At 38.8% G+C, this 17,784-nt stretch overlaps 1 protein-coding gene across 5 annotated transcripts; it reads left to right on the top strand.

The window, feature by feature from the left end:
• Positions 1-959: 959 nt before the first annotated feature.
• Positions 960-16,434, top strand: LOC139476061 (protein TFG-like). Of its 5 annotated transcripts, none has more exons than XM_071259302.1 (8): positions 960-1,050; positions 2,156-2,363; positions 2,689-2,772; positions 4,044-4,166; positions 9,230-9,388; positions 10,561-10,926; positions 12,173-12,474; positions 16,232-16,434. In XM_071259302.1, the coding sequence occupies exons 2-8, from the start codon at positions 2,168-2,170 to the stop codon at positions 16,355-16,357; spliced, it is 1,356 nt and encodes a 451-aa protein (XP_071115403.1). In that variant the 5' UTR covers positions 960-1,050; positions 2,156-2,167; the 3' UTR covers positions 16,358-16,434. The 5 variants fall into 5 exon arrangements, with proteins under 5 accessions (XP_071115403.1, XP_071115402.1, XP_071115401.1 ...); XM_071259301.1 differs by having other exon boundaries at positions 9,218-9,388; XM_071259300.1 differs by having other exon boundaries at positions 4,044-4,187.
• Positions 16,435-17,784: the final 1,350 nt, after the last annotated feature.

The following is a 17,784-nucleotide window of genomic DNA, read 5'->3' as shown; positions in this document are numbered from 1 at the left end:
GTCTATTCTCCCAAACCCAACCAAGTTTTATTTGAAAATTTCATTATTTCTGTAGACAAATATTTCTCAGCATTGTCTGTTTGAACTGAATTTATAACTCCTTTCACATTCTGACAGTTTTTAGATAGGCAACGTCCCCGAGGGGCGGTCTGGTAGCCTAGTGGTTAAAGCGTTCGCTCGTCACGCCGAAGACCCGGGTTCGATTCCCGACATGGGTACAATGTGTGAAGCCCATTTCCGTGATATTGCTGGAATATTGCTAAAAGCGGCGTAAAGCCATACTCGCTCACTCACTTTGGCAACGTCCCAACGTTTAAAGGACGTGGTGTGACACAGTGGCCCAGGATTGACCCTCTGCATATGTCAAATTTTAGAGAGATTTGCTGAAACCACTGAAACAGTAGCGTGTAAATATATCACAATTAGCTTTTCTCTTTCTTTCTTACACGTCCATTGACTTTTGGCGTGATCAAATACATAAGTGTGGCTAAAATGAATGAAAGAGGCCGAATTCAAGAGAAGTCTTACATAGACTCCTTGCGATCAGCCAGTGGGTTAACCAAGTTGAACTTTTCCCCATATGTGTGTACTGTTTGTATCTACAACTTCTAAAAAAATAATTTGGTTCAACGGCTTGCTAGTGTTCAAATATTAGAATAACGCTTCCTGAATTTTTTTAGAATGATCCATTGTTGCACATTCAACATTTCCAGTACTTTTATTGTTGTTTTTAGTCCCGAACATGCAATTTTTTAAACGGGCACATTCAGTTCTCTTTCATGTGGACACATATAATAACCTTCACAATGATTTGTAAAGGTTTTGCCCATTTCTGAAATTGTGCGTATCCCGTGGGCCAGTGACGGCCCGTCTCCTAAATTATTAAAAACATTCGTAAAATCTCTGTTTCAACAAGGGGAGGTAATTCTCGATGAAAATTTGTTATTGTTGCAAGTGTCTTTGCAGTGTCATTAAGTGGTCTGCCACATCGAGACAAACAGACAAAACTGACTCAATTTTCTCGTGACTTGTTGTCAAAGTCAGTATAAGGTTTGAGTTGTTTTTTTATATAGCGATTGTTTACCTGTTGAAAAAAGTTAGTAGTTTTACGAAGCCACAGTTTGCTCTAGAGCTAAAACGCACCTACAGTGATGCGATTCGTACACTGGTAGCCGGCGTCGGCGTCGATTTCCGGCTGCTCAGCTGTCGCTTTATCGCATTTGACTATTTCTATTCATTGATTATGTGACGGAGTAGATATTGTGGACTTCGTTTTTATTTTACTCAAATCCATAGTGATAAAACGCCAAATATGTACTTTCTTAGTCTAAGTTACTTCATCAATTGTCATCAGCTGGTCATACAGGGCGTATTCACTTGCGCAATTCGTCAATATACCGTAAACATAAAACCAGAGACCACGGTCTCTGGCAAAACTAAACTAATTCTTAATTACAAACTTAGTAGAATTAGGTGATAAATATTATGTGTTTACGTATTTCAAGTTTTATTGTGTAGGCCTTAATATTATACCTGGCAATTTCGCCCTAGGAATCTTATTTCATCACATTTCAACCAAACAAACTGTCTACCGCATTTGTCATCATCAGTCAATACCGATATTGCTTTTTGCGGGTCCATGAAAAAACATGTACTGACATCATGCATATTCTATAATTGTATCATATAAAGTCTATAATATTATGGTACTGATCTCATATAAAGTCTATGATTGGTTTATAAAACTGATATTATACAATAAGGGGACAAAAGCAGATTCAACATATGAAACTATATTGTTAAGACTATGTTAGGATCTATCAACAGAGACATCTGATGGAAAGACGTCTGACCGTATCCCCCTTCCAAAGTTATATTTATGCATTGCAGATCAGTCCTTTTAATTATGTATATTTTTCAGGAATGTCATGGGGATACAGACAGAAGTCTTACCCATCTGAATTGCTTAGTTTTGGGGATTACCACTTCTAGATAATTCCATTCTATTTTTAATAACTCAAGTCAATACCATAAATTATCCGCCTTGACTTGGAGTCAATATGCGTTTCTGTTGAATGACATGGCTAATGACTGTGGTGGAAAGCTTTGCATTTTATAATTATTTGTGTTATCCGTGATGATTGTATATGTGCAGATATAGGCGGACATGCAGAACAGCCTGGACCCACAGCTAGACCTCAGTGGCAAGCTGATCATCAAAGTTCAGCTGGGTGAAGACATTCGACGTATCCCCATTCACAATGAGGACATCACATATGATGAACTCCTGGTTATGATGCAACGTGTCTATCGCGGCAAATTCAACAGTAATGATGACATCATTGTTAAATATAAGGACGAAGGTAAACACATGATGTTGGTTTGATGATGAACTGCAGTTTGACCACAATCAATGGTGGATCCTGACACCCTTAAATACTATGTCGTCCCACCAAATATTTTAATCTGATGTTGACAAAAGCTGCTCCTGTTTGGCTTTGAACCACTGAGTGGTGTATGATGTATATCAAGATGAAGCCGATAACATGTGATAAAAAGCTGGCTTTTCAGAGTAAATCTTTTAAAAATCACAAATGTTTTGAAATTTTGTATGCTTTCTAAATGACATGGTTCAGAAAAAGGGTCATTCATTTTGTTTTGATACAAAAGTTTGTTTTGTTTTTTCAGATGGGGATTTGATAACAATATTTGACAGTTCTGACCTCTCCTTTGCCATTCAGTGTAGCCGAATACTTAAAATTACATTATTTGGTAAGTCCTATTCACTGTTTGTTTTCTGCATAGTCACATTGGCAGGATAAGTAGTCTGGTGATTGGGATACACATTGTGCAGTTTGTGACTGTTTCAATGCTATATTACTTTAAACATGGAAATTCCCCTCCGTTTGAGTGTGGTTTAGATGAAACTATTTTAGATATTTAACAAAAAGTGAATTTATTCCCTTTTAAAGATAAGCTGCTTATTGCAGCGGCAAAAGTGATTCATAGTGATGCCGCAACATTCTTTAAGTAATGACATAGTTACATTGTAACCTCATTTGTGATATCATCAGTGGAATGTTGCTGCATATTAGGTTAGGAATTTAGGGAATCCCTAATCTTATTGATATCAGATTTTAGTTCTCGCTATCGCTAAACAAAGATCTGAATACATGCCTTTCCAGGTCAGGGGAGGTCGGGTAGCCTAGTGGTTAAAATGTTCGCTCGTCACGCCGAAGACTCGGATTCGATTATAGGTACAATGAGTGAAGCCCATTTCTGGTATCCCCTGCCGTGATATTGCTGGAATATTGCTAAAAGCGGCGTAAAACCATACTGCCTCAGTTCCAGGTCACTTCTGAACATTCTTTCATTCGACCAATCAGAGTGTCACTTACCAGGCCAGGAAAGTGACAGTCGGAATGTTTTTCATGCAACCTTGCAAAAATTTAAAACGGGGTATTCCGAACAACAGTTACAGGCTTCGAGACAGAATCCGTCTAAAGCATCGTCTATCTCTTACTTCAAGGGGATAAACATTTGAACAGAAGAGACTTTGCATTGCCCGTGGGATGTACTGCCATACAATCTCGACCATCTGTTAGACATTTCAGAATATTCTTTTGTTCAGATTTCAATTTTAAATCAAGAATTTTTCAAATGTTTTTTTTTTCAAAGTGAAGTCACCAGTTTGAAACTAGTGCTGTATAGCTTGAGAAAGCTGCTTTCTGATAAGCTTATGTCGACTTCTTGTTATTAGTTTTATTGGTCGGTCAAAGGTCACGAAAGGTCGTTCTGACATGACCTGTAATGGGATGTCCTCAGATCTTTGTTTTGCAGTAGCAAGAACTAATATCTGATTTTAGTGAGATTGAGGGAATTACTGAACTGTGCATATTTTAATCCATTTGCTCAATTGTCAAGAGTCTTGACTCAATATGTAGCACACTAACATATAGAAGTTATTATATTTTGTTGCCAAAGTATTACTACAGAATAGCTGAAACAGAAATAAAAAACCTTCATTTTTCTCCGTCCACTAGTTAATGGCCAGCCCAAGCCACTGGAGACAGATGAAGTTAAACTTTTACGGAAAGAACTGCAGCAGATTCGTGACCGAGTGAACCGAATCCTTGACCGCCTGGAGCCTACGCCTGCACCTTCAAGTACCTGTGACACACTCGATGGTAGCTAGCACTAACACCTGTCTAAACAGTGGCTCAAATACTGATAGTGCATATCTGGGTTCTGTCTCATTTGGTATTGATGTGTTTTTGTGCCCAGTTTTCATTTAGTAAACACTGGCTAGTGTTCCAGTTTTGTATTGTTTTTCTGATTTTTGGTGGATGTAAGTTCAAGATTTATTTTTTCATAAAAAATATTTGATGCATTAATTTGATTTCTGTCTCTCAGTTTTCTGGACACAAGGGATCTGTGTGTATTTTCACCATGTCCAGTAATGACGGTATTGCTGTCTATACATTTTATCCCCAAAAGACTTTGGTCTTTTTACACACATTTTAAAATGTAATAAAAGGATATTAGTTTGCAACTACTTCAGCAGACATTAATTTAAGCTGGAGAATCAAAATTTTACCATGGTTACATTAAGTTAATATTTCTAAACAAATGTTCACAAACATTTCCCAATTTGAATGTATGGAAAGGTTGATATTTGGCCAATTGTAAAAATTGCAGGATAAATCCCAGCTGATTCACTTCTCACACATGGAAGAGGGTTACAGTTTTGAGCTACTTCTAATACTACATACCCTGTGACTGTCAACTCACTAAGCATGTGGCATGCTTTTGTCAGTGTTGTGTACACAATGTGAACGAGGCTCAGTCAAACATTCAAGGAGATCTGTACTATCAATGATCATATCTGGGTTATTCATTTTTAGATAGGATTTGGTTTTTATCTAAACTTACCCAGGACTTTCTCTGCAATTTTAAGAATGTCATCATAGAAATAATGAATGCAATATTGCTCACTTCCTGACTTCATGGCTCACAAACTTACAATTTGAATTGCGACTTAGCTATTCAAACTTCACAATTACTTCTGATTATCGGCTAGGAAAGTCATTCATAGAAATCCATTTGTGGGTTGTTTTTTTATGGCTGCTTGATCATTAATCAAATAATAATCAAAAATAAAAGGTCACTTTTTATCTGACTATTGTTTTGTACATTTTTTGTCATCCAAGGGCACAGTTCTGCAGTGTTTGAAATAATTTTAAATCCCAACAAGCCAGTCGGGCAGGAGACCCATAAGTGTTGCCTGCCCATCTTCAAGGTTACCTGCCCACATTCAGACATTATGAATACTGAAAAATCTGTTGAAATTATGTAAACAATTTACTTGAAAATCTACGAGAAGTTACAATAAAACTGAATATGTAAGTAGTGTTAAGACTATCTGCCAGACAAGTGGCCAGGTGGAGGAAACTTCAGAAAGCCCAACAGAAAAGTTACCAGCCACAGGCAGGTGGCAGGCAGTTATTTCAGACACCAGAGTGCGGTCATGCCTATGACTCCACACTGACTTGTACCATGCAGTGTCACACCAGATGACAACTGACAGCAATGAGCTGGCTGACGCTGGATGTCATCAGACCCAAATGCTGACACACCTAACCACTAGTGTACCTGTCTGAGACCTGGTTTCCAGGATTACTTCATACAGACATAACATGGACTACGTGTAAATATTTCACGAAGGAGGGTAGTGATACGGTCTATCAGTCTACGGCAGGTCTAGACATTTCTCCTGCTGCTACTTTAGCCACAAGTCGGAAGCCTAGGTCTTGTAAGATTCTTTTGTTCCAGAAAGTTTTGCTGAAAGTAGTTCATATCTTAACACTACAATCTACATTATATTTATGTGTGTGCTACATTTATTTTGATATAATGTATCAGAGAGTTATGTATTTTCACAGATGATTACAATCATCAATTTTCTATGAAAATATGAACATAGGAGTGGAATTAAGGATGTTTTAGCTTGTATAACACTCATAAGAGGATCAATAAAGTTAGAAAGCTGTTATTTAGTTTTACATTACTGCATTAAATGCACCGATACAGTGCCGCTGAAGTTAAGAAAATAAGGACTTTTAAAAATTTCAAATTTTGCCAAAATAATGTTTTTCACCCAATATTTCTTAGTTTTAAAATCCCAGATACGTCCCTATTCATACACTTTTAGATATGATGCATGATATCAGCGTGTAGATCTACGCAGGTCAGAGGACCTGTAACACTGTATGCTGTACATAGCAAGCGTCATGTTATCTTGACTTGGATGGGCACCAGTAACAGGTGCTCCTTTGATGTTTGACTGAGCATGTGTAAATACACCAGCACTTGTAACAATGACATCACTGTATAATGTCAGAGAAAACCTGTAATCAATAATCAAATGCTATCGCTGCATGTGTTGTATCCTGTCTAGATCATCGGTTCACAAGAATACTGTTTCTCCAATAGCTCCACCACATGTACATTCAAACATCAGGTCTCAAAATTAAAACCAATATTCTGATTATAGGCCTTTCTCTTTTATTAATTGGTTTTTATGTTTTATCTTCCCAACCCATATGTCAAAATGGAAGTGTTTTTAAAGTTTTTTTAAAGAAAAAATGAAATGTAAGAAGAATCACTTTCGTGTGTGGTAAATCCATTGTTACTGCCAGTGTCTGAAATAGCTCTTGTTCCCTGACCTAACATACCTGTCTGACTGTCTATTTGAAATTATTATATTTTTTCACATTTCAACATTTTGGAGTCAGCAGATTCTTAAACCAAGCTTTCTTAATGTTTGGCCCACAGGCCCCTGAAGTAGGATAGTGATATTACTGAAACACCAGACCCTTATATTTATATGGGTCTGGTGTTTCAGTAATATCCTGCTTCAGGGGCCTGTTGTTTGGCCTTACATTTATAAGTTACCAGCCCACATGGCTTGGTTGGAGTAAAAACTATTTCAGACACTGGTTACTTTCCTTCTAATATTCAACCTTGTTTGATGGGTTTTTTCACAAACTTGGCAGGAAAACATCAAACAAATATTTAAAGTATCCTTGTATTTCTACTTCTTCTGCAGCAGTTTGTTAGAAAGTGATGCGGTGTGTAAACAAATCCACAATTAAACACTTTAAATAATGAATTTTGAAAGGTGAAACTGAGGCACATCAATTGCTGTTGTGGATGTGGGAATGATGTAAGAATCATGGGTCACCACTCACAAGCATGGGTTTGTTCATGTTGGTACTAATGTTTTTTCCAGTATCCTTGCATGAAAGTTGTGCAATGTTTTTGTTTTTTTACACGAATGACACTAATCGTTTTAAGGTGCCTTTTTATAAAGATTGTTTTGCAAATGTGAGTGTTTTAACCATTTAAGTGAGAAAATTGATTGTCATAATAATGTTGTTAGTGATAATTGATCTAAAGATCTGGGTGCCGTTGTACAAAACACCCTTAGCGCAACGACTGTCGTAAGTCTATGTTATGGTATAGGAGTTACGATCACCTTAGTGCTAAGATCGCTTTGTACAACGGCACCCTGAACCACACTGAAGGCATCCTGGTGTTTTCTGATGTAAAATCCTGATAGATCAACTAATGAATTTACTTACACCTATGGATAGGGATTGTGATAATCAACATTGAAGAAACTTGAAGCGTACATCACCGCAGTGTGAAGAGTTATATTGGAATTTGGAGAATTACATTGTGAGCATCCTTGGTTATCTGTTGTATTGTTTTTCCATTCTAAAAAGATGACATCTTCTTTTTCTCGAGGCAAGTGAGTCCACCAAGTAGTGTTTTCACTTGGCTTTGGTACAGGCTAGTGGACACTCTTGCCTTTGGAAATGAAGAAGAGGAATACCTTGGACCAATTCGCCCAAATACCCTTGTTTCGGTACCTGTGAAGATTCCGGGATAGAATAGGTCTTCAGCAACCCATGCATGCTGTAAAAGGTGACTATGCTTGTCGTAAAAGGCGACTAACGGGATCGGATGGTCAGGCTCGCTGACTTGGTTGATGCATGTCATCGATCCCAATTGCGTGGATCGATGCTCATGATATTGATCACTGGATTGTCTGTTCCAGACTCGATTATTTACAGACCGCCGTCATATAGCTGGAATATAGCTGAGTGCGGCGTTTAACAACAAACCAACCAAAGCAGCCCTGGTTTCGGAAGTGTCATGACAACCTCTATCACTCCAGTCTCTGACTTAAAACAAATTTCATTTGCTCTGAGAGTAATTTGATTGGATATCTTTATTACTTGCCCGTGAAGAGATCATCCGTTTAATAAACATACTACTGTGTTACACATTGTGTAATGCCAAAGCACATGCTCGTGAACTGCCGGAACACGTTTCATGGAGAAATATTGAAAGCTCTCAACATCCCTTGGCTTATTCAAAGACATTGCTTGTGGAGATGATAGATCACTGAAAGGAGCTTATGCATGCTCAATGTTTCATTAACCCTGTTGCTAGGCTGATGTCACATGGCATTGTTTCGCTGGTGGATCTTGCAACAAAATTCCACAAATTATGTCATAGGGTATTGCCATGTGATTGTAAACTTTGTGGTGCAGGGCCCCGTTCCACAAGGTGATCACACTGTAGCACAAGGACAGCCGTAAGTCTATGTTAAAGTATGTGAGTGACGATAATCTTATTGCTAATGATAACTTTGTGGAATGGGCACCTGGATTCTGAAGGTGGGCCATTGTATGGTAATAAGTTAATACATGTCAACTTTTGACGCGTTTGAAGTATTATTCTGCTCAACTCAATTGGATTATGCCGTGGATCGTGTAGGTGTCTGCCTATTCACACACGACAGTTAAATTCTAAATATAGTTATAAATGGCAAGTTATAAATAAAATACTAAACAAGCTCCCGTCTGATACCAAATTCATGGAACGAGTGAATAGTTCAGGTATCTTGACGAGCGAAAGCGAGTCAGATAGCAGAACTATTCACTTGTTTCATAAAATTGGTATTACACGGGAGCTCGTTTCGTATTCTATATATGTTTAACATTGTGCCATGTGTGCGCAAAGTAAAGCTATGGCAGCGAATGGGTCCAATGTATGTCACAATAGAGTGGAGACATGATGCATGTGATGATGGAGGAGGCAATAGAGGAAGCATTGTTAGCAGCTTGATGTTGTTCTCTCTCTAAAGGATCTGGTTTAGGGCCAAGTCCCTCCAAGAAAGGAACCCCTGGGGGTGGAGGGTTCCAGCGGCCAGCCCAGGTAGCCAGCAGCAAGGAGTTCGACCCCCTTTCATCGCAGAGGTCAGTAGAAGAGAGCACACAGAACAAAGTCATGTCATCGTTTGGCATCACAAGTGATTGTAAGTTGGATTATTTTGTCAGACTTTTCTTGTCCAGTCTACCAAACAATTTTCATTTCTGATTGCCATGAACTTTATGATTTGATCCCTGAACCTTCAAAGTTCAAGGTCATCTTGAGATATTTGTGGTTGTACGATTCATTGCCAGTTACTGTGACACTCGTGTTAGAATAGGTCTTCAGCGAGCCATGCCTGTCATAAGAGGCGACTAACAGGATCAGGTAATCAGGCTTGCTGACTTGATTGATGCATGTCATCGTATTCCAATTGCATGGATTGATGCTTGTGATGTCATTCACTGGATTGTGTGGTCCAGACTCGATTATTTACAAACCGTCGTCGTATAGCTGGAATAATGCTGATTGCGGCCTTAAACAACAAACAAACAAACAGTTACTGTTACACTTTTATTTGTGCATTCTAAATTATGGACCTAAAGAAGTTGAATTGATTGAGGTGTAGGTCTTCAAGTAATGTTTTTAGGGTGGATGTACATGGTGGTATGTTGGATTTGAATTTGGGAGGAAATGGTGATGAAGCAATCTCATTAAAATCAGATCTTAGTTCTCGCAACAGCCAATCAAAGATCTGAGGACATCCCATCCGACCAATCAGAGCGTCGCTTACAAGATCATGAAAGTGACAGTCGGAATGTGATTTCTAATCATGCAGCCTCAAAAACATTATAACGGGGTATTCTGAACGATAGTTACGGGCTTAACAACTGAATCTATACAATCAAGACCATATATTAGCCATTCTAGAACGTTCTTTTGTTCAGGTTTCAAATTTTTAAGCGAGAATTTGTCAAAATATGTTTCGAAGCGTAGTCGCCAATTTGAAATTAGTGCCGTAAAGCACGAGAAAGCTGCCTTCTAATTGGCTAATGTTGACTTCTTGTCAGTAAAGGTCAAAGGTCGGTCTGACGTGACCCGTAATGGGATGTCCTCAGGTCTTTGTTTAGCGGCAGCAAGAACTAAGATCTGATTTTAATGAGATTGGTGATGAAGGGGCCGCTTCTGCTTTTGCAAGTACCTGTATTCACCTGTTGTCAAATAACTGTTGAAAGCAGCTTTAGGCCGAGTTCACCTGTGCTCTGAAATCAGTGAGCAAATAAGCCCCTTGGACTAGAGCACACATGAAAAAGGCATGTAATTGTTTCTGTTTTTCAGCAACAAATGATCGTCCCGGTACACCTGACAGTATTTCCAGCGTAGGATCATCAGCTAGTAACCAATACAAACGCCAACAGCAAGGAACTCCAACACAGCCCAGCACCCCACAGCAGCAACCAACACCATCACCCCAGTCTTTCCCACAACAGCCCCCTCAGCAGGCATTCCCAGGTCAGCCCGGGTACCAGCAACCCCCTACTTCCCAGCAGCCACAGGCCGGGGCCCAGTTTGCAGGACAACCTGGAACATTCCCTGGTCAGACCCAGGGTCAACAGCAGCCACAGACACAACAGCCCGGATACCAACAGCCCGGACACCAACAGCCAGGACATCAACAGCCCGGACACCAACAACCAGGACCAGGTACTGTGGAGGTCTGACATGACCAACAGTTTCTTTCAGTATTTGGGGGCACGGGTGGCCCAGTCGTCTAAGGTGCAGAGATTCGCTGTGCAGAGTTGCGTCCCTTGGGCATGCCAGAAACCTATGATTGTGGGTTCGAATCCCGGTTCGCCCCAATTATGTTTCTAGGTTTGTCAGCACCATACCCGTGCTCGTGGGTTTCACCGAAGTGTTAAACGTCTTAGACCTGCATCACTCCGGGCTTTCCTCCCACATTAAGCTGACACGCCGTGATATATAACTGGAATAATGTTAAAAGCGGCGTTAAACCCAACTCACTCACTCACTCTTTCAGTATTGCTGGAGTGAGGAACATTTGTGTTGTTACGTGGTCCATACACGGATCAAGATGGATGCTGCAGGGGCACGCATCAATTTAAAAAGTCCATATCTTAAAACCAAACTCTTGTGAAAATGATACCAAGAGACGATTTCCATCTTGTTGGCTCAAATTTGTTTGTCAAAGACTGTCATGTTGATATACAGTTTCTTAGTTTCTGTACATTCAAGTAAAGTGTCCTGTCACAAGCTGACCACCATTTGCAGTACCTTAGCCAGAATATTTTTGAAACTTGGTGCACTTATCTGTCAACTCCAAAAAATTCCTGAATTTTCAATTTTTGAAAGAATGAAAAGCATTCTGACATTCCACTGACCAGAAAACAATAAGTAAAATGTTAAAAAGAACTCATTTACAGTCACTATTAATATATATGAATTATTTAAAATCCTATAATAAAACCTGCTGGTAATTTATCTTAAAAACTTCAAAACAGAACTAATGATGATGATGAAGCCGTTCCTCCAGCCCCCCCTTTTTTCTTCCAACTAAATATTTTGAGCAAATAATTTTTTTTATTTGAAATGGAATTTTATTTTGGGTTAAATTTCGACCATTTTCCAATTTGAATTTCTGGGCCCCAAATCCGTAAAACATCATGCATTCACTCGCTACTGTCACACTTAGGGAAAGGCTTCGAGCATTATACTTTCAAAGACATAATAATGTTGTTTTTGTTTTAGAAATTTCTAGAGCTTTTTGACTGCAAGAGTGCCATGTTTTGTTTTTTAACACAGTTAACTTACACACAGACTTGACTCTTGATCATTGATGGTTTGAATTGTTTTGAAAAAAAAAATTATTCAAAAGAACTTTGGCTGAAGCCAAAATGCTAAAAAAATTCATCTTGATAATATGATTTTTCAGCTGGGTATGCTCAGTACCAACAAGGACAGCAAGGTTATAATCCACCCCAACCCCAACCAGGCCAACCCCAACCAAGCCAATCCCAGCCAGGTCAACCCCAGCCAGGTCAACCCCAGGCTAGTCAAGCCCAGCCTCATCCCGGACAGCCCCAGCCCGGACAACCCCAGCCGGGACAACCCCAGCCCGGACAACCAGGCTATGGCGCCCCTCAGTCTGCACCCTATGGCTTATCAGGACAACAGCCACAGCCAGGACAACAGCAAATGTATGGACAGCAACAGCAAGGCTACCAACAAGGACAGGTCAGTTCACAAATCTTCTAACTGCATTTTCAGTAATTCGGCACCATCTTGTTGTATAGCTTTTTATGGATGGCAGAGATGTTATATGGGTTATTCACTTGGTTAACTTCTGTTTAAGAATTCAGAGATTTTTAGTCATGTCAGATTGCAGGTAAAAACTGCAAAAACATATATACTGTTTTTGGTATTTCTGTAATCAGACCAAAACTGAAAGTTTCACATTTATTCAAAATGTTCTCCCTGCGATCGGTTTGTCCCTTTGTGGTGTGGGTGTATGGGTCCTCAAATGATTTTCTCAAATTGTTTGTTTTGCTGGTGCTTGCTTGTGGAAAGGGGGCAGTTATCATTTTTTAGATAAGACTAGATGACATTAATCCATTAAGGAAGGTCTTTTTTGTTCAAGGTAATATTCTTCTGAGACTAATGAATAGGCTAAATACTGAATCAGATTTTGACTTTTAATCACAGTTTCACTTGTTTGGATCTGAGTGGTGAAATAAGGTAAATCTGGTCTCAGCTGATGCCTTTTATTTCATGGTGAATGTTTTCGGGTATATCTTGGAATGATTTTGCTCAAGGTGTTTGGGTCTTGTCCTTTCTCTACCTATATGATGATGCTACTATCACATATATCTTTCTCCATTGCCTTCTTTGACAGGTGATAAAATAGGGATGATTTGGCTATTATATAGTAATTAAGTTGGTTGCATGACAATAAGACTTGTATTATCCATATGGTTTAATATAAGCAATGTGATGATAAACCATATGAAGCATGTCAGAGATTGAATGTTACTGTAAGCTGTAGTCAGGAACATTTAGGCTACCACAACGGCTATAGAGCATGTGTGTAATAATGATTTATATTAGATAGCTTTGCGATATATCGTAAAGCACAATGAAGAACAAAGCGTGGTTTATTGCTCTCGCAACTTGATGACGTCGTAAATCAATCTCATTGAAATCAGATCTTAGTTTTGGCTACCGCTAAACAAAGATCTGAGGACATCCCATTACGGGTCACGTCAGAAAGACCTTTCGCGAATTTTGACCGTCCAATGAAATGACTGACATGAAATCGACATTAGCCAATCAGAAGGCAGCTTTCTCGAGCTTTATGACACGAGTTTCAAACTGGCAATTACACTTCGAAACATTTTTTAACGTGTTCTCGATTAAAAAATTTAAAACTGATAAGAACATTCTTGAATGACTTATAGATGGCATAGATTGTATGGATATAATCTTAAAACCCGTAACTGTCGTTCGGAATACCCCGTGTTAAATATTTCGTGGTTGCATGATTAGAAAACACATTCCAACTGTCACTTTCATGATCTGGTAAGCGACGCTCTGATTGGTTGGTTGAAAGGCCGTTCTGACGTGACCCGTAATGGGATGTCCTCAGATCTTTGTTTAGCAATAGCGAGAACTAAGATCTGATTTTAATGAGATTGCGTCATAAATAGGACGTTATTTGGAGTGGGAAGTGTCTTGTGAGTTGTTCCCCATAGATGTAGCTGGGCAACGTAGATAAACGATCGCTTTCAAAAGTGAGACAGATATGATAATTGGTTTTAGGAAAAAAGGTACAGATGATTGACATGAAATTTGTGAGAATATGCGGGAAAGACCAAACTTAACCCCCCTGTTCATAAAATGGATGTCTATTCAGGGAGTCATCATTATTTAATACAAGAAAATATTTTTAAAGCGCATACTTTTTACTAATATCCTTAAAGAGGCTGTATGATAGATATCTCATATAAGAAATAAACGACTTGTTGTTATTGTTGTTTATCGTACAGTATAACAATGCAGGGAATACAAACCACCCAGGGCTGGGATTAAAAAATGGTATTGCAATATATTGCTTTACGTATTGGGATAAATTAGGAGCTGAAGTGTTTGACAGTGATTGTACATGCACTGATTGTACATGCAGGTCCTATTTTCTACATTTGAAAGTATATGTGACTCAGCATGGTCAGTCGCCGCCATTTTGTTGTCTTGTATACAAGGGAGATAACAATGTGAGAGAGAGACAAAACTTGCATTGTTGCCCTTTTGTCAATCAATTGCGAAGGGAAACATTATTTGTGAATTAATTTCTGTGAACATTTTAGGTTAAACGATACAAATAATAACGAAACTTGTTACATAGTTTTACACACAAAAAAAACAAAACACAGATGAATATTGCAATATGTATCACTCATTGCGGTATACCGGTAATACTGGGTAGTCCTATTATCTCGTAAGTGTTGTGATTAAACAACAGAGGTTGAAGACAGCCTATCATTGCTGATGTCATGTGGACAGTGTCAGCTTCAGCAGTTGATTTGACTTTGATAATACAAACAGATCAATGGCTGAACTTGTCGTTAGAATCATTACATATGTGTGCATCAAACTATTTAAACAAAACTCAACAGTATTAATTTACAAAATCCTGTTTAACAAATAAGTATTTCTCACACAACTGTTATGCAAGTGTATCGTGTAACTTTCCACAAATGTGAGGCTCAAAATTCTGGATTCTCTCGATATCCTCCAGGCCCGTGAAGATCCGGGGTAGAATAGGTCTTCAGCAACCCATGCTGTAAAAGGCGACTATGCTTGTCGTAAGAGGTGACTAACGGGATCTGGTTGTCAGGCACGCTGACCTGGTTGATGCATGTCATCGATCCCAATTGCGTGGATCAATGCTCAGGTTGTCAATCACTGGATTGTCTGGTCCAGACTTGATTACTTACAGATTGACGTCATATAGCTGGAACATTGCTGAGTGCAGCATTAAACAACAAACAAACAAACAAAACAATATCCTGCAGAAACTTGCATGGTGATGTTCTGATCCCTGGCAGGTGCTCTGCCTCCCAATTCCTGAAGTCAATGCCTGAATTTTTAGCTTGATTTTTTTTTTTCACTAGTTTGTTATCTAGTATGAGACATTTTAGGAATGTCATTCTTTTCTTTGTCCTGGATTCAAAAACAGACAAGCACCATTGTGTCGAAGTTGAAGGGACCTACGTAAATGATTCGGGTTATTCAAGGTTCGAGACGACTGAAAAATGATGAATAAAAAGGAATATGCAGGGTCCAAGTTTTTACTTCGAGATAACCATAGGTTCGACACATCAAAGTTCAACACAACGATGTTTCACTGTAGTGTTTCAATATGACTGATACTCATCTAGCTGCTGGGTTAGACTCTCAACACCTGTGTTGATCTCACCTCCTTGTGTAAACACTATCTTTCTAGGCTCACTACACCAGAGCACCATTCCATAACACACATATAGTACTATAATGGTCCCAAGTTCAGACACCAGAGTTTATAGCACTAAAATCCCTTTGAATATTGATATCAGACTTTGGGGTTTAAGGTTGTAGAGATTAAATTTCGTCAGTAAAATACAATTTTCATCATTTTTTATGGTTTTGTAGAACACTAAATACGAATCTTTATGCAAAATTTCCTTTTTTGTCAAATTGTTATTTTGTTAAAATTCTCTTAATTTTCAGTGTAGTTTCACCCATGATAAAAGCAAGTATTTCATAATGAAGTTCCTTTCTGAACAGATCACTCGTCTCGGACTAGTCAACTTACATTTTAGTACACCTCTATAATACCTGTTTTATTTCATTGTTAGGTAAGAACCATGGTATCAGTATCATAATTCTACAGAGATGTTCTCAAGAGCCTCCATCTGATGTTTCCTGCTCTTCCTAACACTGTACTTTCTCTCTACAGCACCCTCAGCAGTTCAACGCCCCAGCCTCTGGACCCGGCCCCGCAGGGGGTGCCAACCCTTACAGAGGAGGCTATGCATCAGGCTACCCCCGCCCCCAGGGAGGCTACACCCAGGGCTACCAGTGAAACGGACACCTGCTACAAAGTCTTATTTATATTTTATCAAAAACGGACTGGACTTGCATTCTGATGGCGTACATGATAACAAGTTGAATTTCTGTGTCAATAATGTTGTATTTTATTACGTGACTAGTTAAGATGTTGGTCAAATTAGGGCTAATTTTGAGAATAACTGACATCAGTTTTGAATTGGGTCAGAATGCCCTGGGCATGTGCAAGTATGTGACTGTTGAATGAGACATGATGCTGACATCACTGGCTGTAGGGTGAAGCTAAGTTCTTTCTGTGGTTGAGTGTTTTCTGCTATTGTTTGAATTTATGAATATTTTGAAGACGAGAAATAATTGTTGATGGTTTCACAATTGTTTCATAGATTTTTCATGTCCTTAGTGGTGATGAAACTTGAGAAGCCAGAATCAACTTACAATCGTTTGTCAAAGTGAAGTGAGATATTTTGAAAGAGGTTGTCCATCTGTATCTCTGACAAGACAATTACAAGTTATTAATAAACGTTCCCAGTCTAGTCTGTTTAAGGGAGGAAATTCTTATTGAGTAATGAATGGATTTCAAAAGTACTAATTTCCTACAAACAGGTTATTGCTTAAAAAAAAAATCAGAAAAAGAGCAATTTGTAGGAGATCTAACAAAGCAAAATAATGTTATTTCTTATGAATAAAGTTATTTAGAAATATTAAGACATAAAGACCACGTTCATCCTGACACTGAGCTAGAGGCATCACAAGAATGACAAGGATGTCTTCCGTGAAGTGGCTACAGGTCGTGTAGCGAAGACTCATCGACCTCATGCAATAACCTTGACAACCATGGTTGTAGCTGTCAAAGGGATAACCCTAAGTATTCCTGACCAAAGTTAAGTTTGTCTATCAAGCCGGAGTATCTGTTAGGTTTTTGAAGTAATAATGTATCATTGTTGTAACTATGTCAGACATCAGTTAGACCTTCAGACAGCGACAGATCTAAGACTTGGATGAAGTAACTTCTCTCCCAAAGCTGTTATCAAACTCACATGTCACAGTGCTTTACAGAATAGAGTAGAGTCTACGCATGAGATATTTCATCCTGTCGTGTAAACCATATATAGTACTCAACTTTTGATAGGGATCATCAAATATGTCATTCTATTTATATATGCACTTGACATATTATGAGAATCTGTTTTGTGTGTTGTGGAAAGATAACAAAATATCCCTTTCAAAAGTTGAGTAGTATGCCTCATGAGACTAAGGGCATTGTCAAACCATGATGTGAGTTCAGATGCCTCCATCTCCTTCCTCCCACCTTCTGTCAAATCAAATGTTCCTGCCATGCCCTGTGTACTGCTAGTTACTGATGTACTAAGCCTCTATAGCTTGTCCAGCAAGATGTTGCTTCAGTCTCGCCTTCTCCATCAGCCTGAAGTGCAACCTGCTTCA

Source organism: Haliotis cracherodii, unplaced genomic scaffold (assembly GCF_022045235.1).
Source record: "Haliotis cracherodii isolate W230 unplaced genomic scaffold, xgHalCrac1.p SCAF_3, whole genome shotgun sequence".
NCBI lineage: Eukaryota > Metazoa > Mollusca > Gastropoda > Lepetellida > Haliotidae > Haliotis > Haliotis cracherodii.
Note: the sequence above shows the minus strand (reverse complement) of the source record. Positions and strands in the feature narration are given on the sequence as shown.